General features: G+C 38.3%; 1 protein-coding gene across 1 annotated transcript; it reads left to right on the forward strand.

The window, feature by feature from the left end:
- Positions 1-2327: 2327 nt before the first annotated feature.
- On the forward strand, positions 2328-8829 carry LOC122810200 (GTP-binding protein RAD-like). The gene is made up of 5 exons (XM_044081685.1): positions 2328-2490; positions 3105-3473; positions 4560-4633; positions 7273-7477; positions 7878-8829. Exons 2-5 carry the CDS (start codon positions 3113-3115, stop codon positions 8153-8155), a joined length of 918 nt encoding a protein of 305 aa, XP_043937620.1. The 5' UTR covers positions 2328-2490; positions 3105-3112; the 3' UTR covers positions 8156-8829.
- Positions 8830-9683: the final 854 nt, after the last annotated feature.

Consider the following 9683-nt stretch of genomic DNA (forward strand, 5'->3'; position numbering starts at 1 on the left):
TTGGATAGATCAAGGACAGAAAAAAAGTGGAAGACAGAGGCTAACATGGAGAGAGACAGCATTACTAAAGCAATGTATATCAATTTGCAAGAACTAAAAGAAACAATTTTTGATAGACAGGCCTGGCATATTAAAGTCCAACAGGCTCAACTAAACAACCAAACAACAACAGACTTTGAACTATGCCTCTTAAGTGTCCAGATTTTTGCAGAATGTTCAGATTTTTGGTCTGATCTTCATACAATTTTGGTTTTCTGGCAAGTCAGCAAGTGTGTTTCAGGCTTCATATCCTTCAGAAATATATGCTAAGGCAAAATCTACAATTCTGGCAATGTTCTAAATCTGTAAGAGCAGTAGTTAAATATGTACCTATTTTGAGGCTTTTGACCCTCCCCCCATTATTTTTGGCTTTGTCCAGATTTATTACACTAAGAGGTTGAGCTGTAAGTAATTAACTATCATCCCATAAAAGTCTACTACAGTTCTTGGAAACCACAAAGGCTAGCCTTAGCACAAGCATTAACAAGTAAAAACACAACAGGTATCTTCCTCCCATTCATAACACAGCAATGATACCCAAGGCTAAAATCAAATCAAAGTATTTTCTTCTAGAAACATACAGAATATCAAGCAGAAAAGTTTATTAAAACCAGTTAATTTTTATTAAGTAAGAAGAAAAAAAATGTTCCCCTCCCCACCCCAGGATACAAAACAGTTTGTGATTAGTAGTGAACTTCTATAGTAAGAGAGATTATAGCCAAATGTGTGTGTATAACCTTACCTTACCATACCTCTCAACTGTACAGATTTTTGCCTCAAATATTTGGTCTGTTTCTCATAAAATTGTGTTTTTTTTTTGGCAAATCTATAGCAAATTATTGAGGGTTGGAGTCAGAAAATAATGACAGATACTTGAGTTTCAGACTTCATATCCTTCAGAAAATTCATACTAATGCAAAACCTGTTATTCTAGCAATTTTCTAAGTTTGTAAGAGCAACATTTAAAAAGCGTCCCTATTTTGGGGCCTTTGTCCCCCACTTCCCCCACATTTTTGATGACTGTGTCCAGATTTCTTGCTCTAAAAGGTTGAGAGGTATGTACGTTACCCTCTTTGTCATGTGACCCTGGTCGTGATTAAAAAGGGTCCAAGGACCAGTTCATTCACACTGCTAACAAATGTAAAGTGAATAAAAAATACATTGCACGCTCTAGCGTCATACAAGAGGATGCAGCGTCTCTGGTCCATTGAGATGTAAGGTCTTGCTAGCAGAGACTGTAATCATCAATGAATGGGAGGGAGCCGCAAAAAATTACGCATTTCTGTATGTTATATTCTATTAATAAATGAATAACAATGTAATTAGATATGGTCAGTAGTATGCAGGACTGTCTCTAATGATGAAACGCTATTATGATGTGGTTATAGATCATGACCTTCTCTGACGTAATTGTTATGCAAGATCAATCGCCTAATTTTTTTTTTTTTTTGGTTAATGAAGTATCCTGTATACATATTCCGAGATGTCTTTGTAAAGGAAGCTTAACTGTTTCAAAGCCCAGATAGGCTTACCTTGCCAATAGAATAAATAATACACTGGCTATAAACAATAGTAGACTACACACACACACACACACACACACACACACGTATATTAATGGATGAGTGCATGTTTTCAGGTAGAACACTGATCACGACTGATGGATTTCCTTTTCATCCTGAGCATGCAGAGAAGATCACAGTTAAATTTAGTGAGAGATACAAAAGTATAATAAAATTACACACCTGTAAAATACCATTATCAGCTAATAAAAATGTAAATGGTTGCTACAATTGTCTTATACATATTTATTGAATACAAGGCAACCTTCATGTAGAAAGTAAGGTGTCTTGAATCACGATGAGACAATATGTACAATAACTATGCAGACGTGTCTGGTTATAATAACCAGCAAATGGCAAGTAACAGGAAACCTGCGCAGACCTGCCAGTAGATTTCATGATGCTAGAGGGTAAATGATGTCACCTGGAATGAAAATCAATACTTGCACACTTGTGTCTCTTACAGGCAGTTAAGTGACAAACGTGTCTGCGACCTTAGTCATTCTGGCATGCAGCTTACATTTCTAGCGTAAAGTTAGGAATAGGATAGGAAACCCCCTTGTAACCCATCCAGGCTCCCACCCCCATGCGCGTCTGAAGTCTATAGATCTCCCCGGAACTCGAGCTCTTCTATGCACACGCCATCGTTTGGAAGACAAGAGTCTGAATGACGACACAGAGCGTGGGCGGGCTACCCACTATATAAAAGGCAGGCTGCGCTCACTAATCGGTAGTAATAGCAGTTCACGGAGCGCAGTTACAGTGCAAATTGTGATAGGTACTTTACTAGGTATATTCGTTATATTTTGGAAACTCCGTCGTGGTTTAACAGCATTAAAGAGAAGAGCTAAAAAGTTCATCTGTCTTTCTTTCCTGCTTAACAGAAAGGGTATGTTAAATCTTACTACTTTTCCGCCTGTGTTTGCATATTTTTATTAAGTGGAAAAAGGATTCATTAATGGTGTGTGTGTGTGTGTGTGTGTGTGTGTGTGTGTGTGTGTACAGTGTGGTTTGACAGAGAATGTGTATACCAAGCTACAACTACCGCTTATCAAGTATAAAGTAAATGGGTTCAGTCGATAAGGAAATAGACCTGGTGTTTTTTAAAGAATTTTTTTTGTAATTCTCCATAGTCAATAGTGTTTGCGTTACACAGTCGTATCCAACTAAAAGAGTTCACTTTCCTTTGAATGGTAATGGTAAGTGTAGAGCAGAGTAGTGCACGTCCATTTCACACTAGATATTCCTGACCAAAAGCTCTGGGATTGAAACTGGAACAAGACACTCACTGGTTGCAGTTCGTGTGTCTTTAAACACAAATATCCGTTCCCGAAGTATATTATTATTATTATCGTTATAATTATTGTTTGCAGTGTCTTGCATGACTGTTTTTTACATCCTGTTTGTCAGACAATAAAGTTAATCCAGAATATACGCTTATTTTTTACAGTCAGTGGCTGTTCCAATTGACTCAACAAGTTTTCTATCATCTTGCATTTACAGACCGTGTTATGACTCTAAATAAACTGAAAAACAAGGATAGAAGACGTAGTAGCATGCCCTTTTCCATGAACCAGCAACATCTTCACAGACGCAGCATGCCAGTGGATGAACGAGACCTGCACAGCAACCTTCTGCCTTCCCTGCCCCAAGAAGACGTCTCGAACCTGGTCCGCTGCACATCCTATAACCCAGAGGAGCAGCACAGAGACAGTTGGGCTTCAGATTCCTCTGATTCTGTTATATCATCCAGTAGTGACTGTGACACCGGTGTTTATAAAGTCATCATTCTAGGGGATCACGGCGTTGGCAAATCCAGCCTGGCAAAGATATTTGGCGGAATAGGGGAAGCCCCGGAATCAGAAGACGCAGGTATGGCAAATTTATCATGTGAAAGACAAGCATTCAGAAAAATGAGCGATGACATTTGGTAGTTATTGAAAACTTGCAGAAAAAATAATCTAAATAGATTCATTTAACTTCTTACACTGTGTGATTTAAAAAGTGTGCGTAAGTTGTGAGTGCCAGGCCGTTGTATACCAAAGCCACAAATGACATCTTGCTGATGCTGCTGTGTTCCAAGTACAGTACATAAACATTTTGGCTTCTACCATTTTCTGTCCAACCTTGAAAAGTATAGTTTTATGCCAAGTATATCCTTCAGCCAAATGAGGAAAAGAGCACACTACAGACATATTATATACCTAAGTACACGCGTCCACCTGCGCGCGCAGAGCAGCCCTAGTTTGCGAGCACTCTGCTAGGTGCTTGAGCTCTTTGAATAAAAAGTAAACTTATACGGATGCTAGGAAATTAAGTGTGTGGAAACTGGTGTAGGGCGTAGCTCTTGCAGCGCCCACGACCCATCAGTTTGGTTTATTATTTCTAATTATCATAGTGCTGGCTATGTTTTACTGTGGGATAACAAATATTAAGCAGTCATATTTGATTGAAGCATGACTGTTTCAGTCGGGCACTATTGCTAGACATTCAGTATTAAGAGAATCCTTGCTGATGCAAAACATGTTGCTGTATTCCTTTTAGATAAATTGGGAGTAATGTTTAAAAACGGCCCCTAATGTTGACTTGAGGCTTTGCGCCCCATGTATTTTGGCTTTGTCCAGAATTCTTGAACAGATTAGTTGTGAGTTCGTGTGCTGCGTGATAACCACTGTTCCCCCACGTGTGTGTCATGCAATGGGTCAACACCCGTCACACCCAGTTTATAGCTCTCCAGAAACCAGAAAGAATAGTCGGCTTAATGCAGTCTGTGGGTTTTCTGTCTATATTTAAACTTGTTTTCTCGTACTGTTGTATAAAACAGTAACAACCATAATGGTGATTATATAGCAATGTTTTTTAATTGGAGCAAATTAGTCTATGCTTTCTTAATCATTATGCCAGTATTATATTGCAAAATGCGATATGTTTTATGACATTTTATTTTTTCCTCTTCAGGGAATACCTACGACAGGTCAATGGTTGTAGACGGAGAAGAGGCGTCCCTTTTAGTGTTTGATATATGGGAACAGGTAAGTGCGCGTTTGTAAATTTAGTTTTTTTTTCAAACCATGCCTGCACAGCAAAATATTTTTTGTCATGCTTATAGTTTTCGAAAAAATTAGAAAACCGTTTATCAACAGTAGTAATAGCATTCTTAGTCAGGCCAGAATAATTTTAAACTAACGAGCCTGTATTATATTTATTTGCAAAGCGTATACCCTAGCTGAAATAGTTACAATGCACTAGGTCTACATAGTTAACAAAAAATCAGACTAGCAAATACATTATCTGAATGAGTATACAATTCCTGGAGAGGTAAGAAACATATCAGTAAGTACATGCTGTTATATGGTTAGCACTGATTCTATACCTTGCACCTTCTTAGTGTCGGGGTAGGTTCAGGCTCGCACAAAAATATGAATGCGTGCTGTAAGTAGGGTATAGATGAGCATGCAATCTGAATGCACAAGAAAGTAAAATTGATACTCTATGCTGCAGATATTAAGTATTCAGACTTGTTGTGTGAAGTAGTTTTTTAGTATTGAATTAATTCAACGCCTTGTACTTAAGAGACTTTCACTGCATATGTTAAGAATCAACCTGGAATCTTGACAGAGCTAGTAGGAGAGGATGGATATTCTCATCCTGGAATGGTAAAGTGGATCAGGGTCTAATTGAAAGCAGGATGCATGCATCTACAATGAGGCAAGGCAAGATTATAGAGCAAGCTTTTGTCTCACCACGTCATCTCATGGTGGTAGCCTTCATTAGCAAGTGTATGGGAGCATGTCTTCTCAAGCAGATGAAAGTGTGAGTAGCTTATCCCTCTTCTTTGTCCATGGGTCAGAATTGGGGTCTACAAATGCTCTTATTGCTGAGATGTCAGCAAAGGCAAAATCAATTGTCATGGCTGCCTGCTGGATGACCCCACTTGATGGCTGTCACCTTCATATTGTACTTGATCATTTCCCTATTATGGAGGATTAAATGGCTAGGGTCTAATTAAGAGAGTGATGGTCAAAAAGCAAAGGGACATAAAGCTCTTTAAAAACTATATTTATGTATCCTTTACCAGTAGGCTAGTGGGCTCTTTTCAGGGGAGACCAGAGGTGGCAAAAGGGCCTCATAGAAACAGACAACTGGTGCCAGAGCCATGGCCTCAAGCTAAATGCCAAAAAGTGTATAGTCATCCCCTTTGGCAAAAACAAAGTGCCCACAAATTACTACATAGGTGGTAATCCATTAAGTACAGAAGAAGTAATTAGGGACCTGGGGACCCAAGTTGATAGCAATCTCTCATTTGACAACCACATGGCCAAAGTGGTTAGAAAAACATTTTATATAGCCCACCTAATCATGAAGGGATTCACATCTAGATCAGGAGAGGTCATCATGCCTCTTTACTCATCCCACATCAGGCCCATAATTGAGTACAATGCCCCTTTTGGGATGTACCTTACCAGACACCTGCAGCAACTGGAAAGACCCCAAAAGTACCTCACCAAAAGGATCAAAGGGCTCAAACAGATGCCATATGCTGCCCGGTTAAAGAAACTCCAGCTCTACTCAGTGGCATACCGCCTGCTCAGAGGCGATCTGTGCCTGACATATAAAGCCATGTCCAACCCGGAATTAATGGACATGCTGCACCTCAGAAAATCCAAATCCCATTGAGCTATGCGCCGAGACTTGAACCTCAGCACTGAAATAAATAGGGCATGCTGGAGGGACAGATTCATAACCCAGAGGCTCCCTTCACTCTGGAATAAAATCCCAGTCCAGGTTAGGCAGAGTCCCTCATTGACTCTCTTCAAGAGGAATCTTGATGAGTGGATGGGAGATCGTAGGTTTACCCTGGGTATCACTTCTTTGTCACTGTTAGACAGATGCACAGTATACTAACCTCGAAAAAGGGCATAGCAAAACAAATTTAAAATGGGTGGCGAAAGCCAAACACATTCTGGCTAGGCTTATAAATGCCCTAGGGCAGATAGCCTAGTATGAACCTATGAACCTATTTGGGGAAATTTGGCCAGGACATTGCCAGGGAACATTCCCTACTTATTTTATTAAGCAGTGTGGGATCTTTTACATTTTCCTGGTCTACAATCAACTCAAGCATATGGGACCTTGGTTTAATGTCTCATTCAAAGGATGCCAGTCAGGAGTGCAGCACTACCCATATGCTGCCATGCAGTGTCAGCAATCCATTTACTTGGTGTGGGAATAAGACTGACAGCCTTCTGCACCAAGGATGGGTGTGCTGTACCTGTTGCACCACTGCCACTGATATAAACTGGTTATCTAATATGCCCAGTTCTTAGAGAGAGAAAATTTAGGGTATGGGTCATCTGTGACCTTCAGCTCGGTAAGGTGAATATAGAGAATAAATGCATACATTAATTCATTTAATGGATTTTGAAATTAAACTGTAAGGTATTAAATTAGGATCTAGAGACAGAAAATGTAAAACATTCTGAAATTTTATTAATGACTCAAGCCTGAATGACTATTTTATTTTCCAGTGTATATTACTATAGTTGAAATTTTCAACATAATGACTTTGGCATTCTCAAAAGCATACACTTACATAAATTAAACAGTAGTTATAATGTTATGGTACTGCAAATGTATATCTTTTCATCTTTGTAATATGTTTTTCATTTAGGATGACAGTAACTGGCTTCAGAATCACTGTATGAAAATGGGTGATGCCTACGTCATTGTGTATTCAGTAACAGACAAAGCAAGTTTTGAAAAAGCATCAGAGTTAAGAATTCAGCTAAGACGAGCCAGACAAGCAGAAGATATCCCAATTATTCTTGTAGGAAACAAAAGCGATTTAGTACGGTCAAGAGAAGTGTCAGTTGAAGGTAAGAATAAAATAGAATAATTCTAAATGAGATCTACAGCTTATCTTTCTATTCATAATAATGTATGTATTGATATCTCTTAGTTAATATTTCTGCCCACACTCATGTGATGGGGATCTTTAAATGTATTAGCTTTGCATGGAATAATTCTTGTGAGTACCAGTAAAGAGTAAATTAAGCAGGGTAATAATTTATGCAGCCTTTCCACAATCAAATGGGGCTTGATTAACAATGAAGCTGGAAGTTAGAAATTTTAAAATAGACACATTGCATTTTACTCAAGTGAAAGTTGGGTAGGTGCCAGTGGGGAAAATGAAAACTGGGACTATTTATGGCAAAAAATAAGCATTTGGGTTTTTATCTGAAAAATGCATAATTATTTGCCCCGTCTATTTTTCAGAGGGTCGTGCATGTGCTGTAGTATTTGACTGCAAGTTTATAGAGACCTCAGCAGCTCTTCACCATAATGTGAAGGACCTTTTTGAGGGTATTGTTCGGCAGGTCCGATTACGAAAAGACAGCAAGGAGGACAATGCAAGAAGAATGGCGAATACTAAAAGGAGAGAAAGCATCAGTAAGAAGGCAAAACGTTTTCTGGGGAGAATTGTGGCCAAAAACAATAAGAAAATGGCTTTCAAACAAAAGTCAAAATCCTGCCATGACTTATCTGTACTTTAAACCTGGACAAGAGACCCAAAGACCAAAGCTGTGTAGCCAGTTGCCTGACATTAATCATATCACTGAACTACAGTGAAAAGACATGCTGATGGGTAGTTTAATGGTGATGCATTACCAACTAAGCTTGACATACATATTCTTTTCACCTATCTTGCTGCCTTAAAAACCACAACCAGTGGAAAAACTGTAATAAGCCATATTCTTTGTATTTTTTCAGTTTCTGTTTACTCTAGATGAATTGATTCAGCTACAGACTTGACATTTTCTAGAGCTGTTTCTATTTCTGTAGTCTGTTGTTCATGGGTCACATGGATATTACTATGAAGAAGGCATGGGACTTTTTTATGAACTGCTGGAGATCACCATTAAACCACCTAGTATTGCAATGCAAAAGAAAAAAAAAAGACTTGAAATGTGGTACGCAGGCTCGTACTTACATCATTTGAATCTAATAATAAATGTGAATATAATAATAAATGTGAAACGTCAATACATTTCATCTGTTTTAATATAAGTAGAGATACTTAAGTGACACGTATTCAAAGAAGCAATAAAATGTAACTGTGTCCTTTCAGTATTGTGTTATGATGTTAATTTGCACTTCCTTTAAATATCATTCAATAATTTGTTATACGTTTACATACAACTTTTGTAATAAAATGTTTACAATTGAATTCATCAGTCATGTGTCTTTATTCTGCAAAAGTGCACAAAATAATCCTTTGACAAACAGCACAACAAAGCTAAATCATATATAACCTACAATGGTTACCTTAATTATCACTGTTTATTTACAGACAGGTGCACACAGACCAGCACACATGTGACAAATGGATCAGAAGTCTAAGAGGATAAATAAAAACAGGGATGGCTATAGTCATGTTATGTAGTACTACTTATGCCTAATGTTACCCATGTTTTCATAACAAAATATTAAGCATACATCTTGCACAGTTATAGCTGTTACAGTGCAAAGAGGAGAGAAGACTTATATACACCACTTAGCGTTTTTGTCCAAGTTTTGCATGCAGTGATGCACAATTTGACCAGCACAGTTCAGTAGCATGTTTCTTTCATATTGTCAGTGTTTCATTCTGTCCCTAATTATCTATTACGCAGTTTAAGTGTTCAATTCATTTTCTTTTATGGCCTTTGTAGTATGTAACCCAAGAAAGAACTCTTTAGCTCAGTTTGCTTTATGGTAGAAAAAAGGTAAAAAAAAGCTTCACTGTTCTAAGAAAAGTCACTCAGTGAAAGAATGTCTTACTCTTCTGATTTGTCATTCACCAAATCCTCCAAATAATCTCAGGCAAAATCCAGGTCATCCTTCATTTTGATCTGTGCATATCCTTCCATTGTTTCAATGTCTCTACCAGTATACTGTTCAGCTGGCAAATTTCGGTAGTCACTACACATGGTCAAAAGCACTTCCCCTCCACTGTCAGGCAAATGTCTCGGTTGTACTGGCTGAAGCCATTCATTTAACTGAATTTCTGCAGGTGTCCCAAATTAAGACACTGTTGCTGCA

Source organism: Protopterus annectens, chromosome 8.part1 (assembly GCF_019279795.1).
Source record: "Protopterus annectens isolate FY-2018-M chromosome 8.part1, PAN1.0, whole genome shotgun sequence".
In the NCBI taxonomy this organism is placed as follows: Eukaryota; Metazoa; Chordata; order Ceratodontiformes; family Protopteridae; genus Protopterus; species Protopterus annectens.

Bases quoted from the DNA above. Each gene is read 5' to 3' on its own strand.
- LOC122810200 (XM_044081685.1), top strand. From the start codon at position 3,113: ATGACTCTAAATAAACTGAAAAACAAGGATAGAAGACGTAGTAGCATG. The intron at 3,474-4,559 runs GTATGGCAAATT...TTTCCTCTTCAG, and splicing joins CCCGGAATCAGAAGACGCAG to GGAATACCTACGACAGGTCA. The intron at 7,478-7,877 runs GTAAGAATAAAA...TCTATTTTTCAG, and splicing joins AAGAGAAGTGTCAGTTGAAG to AGGGTCGTGCATGTGCTGTA.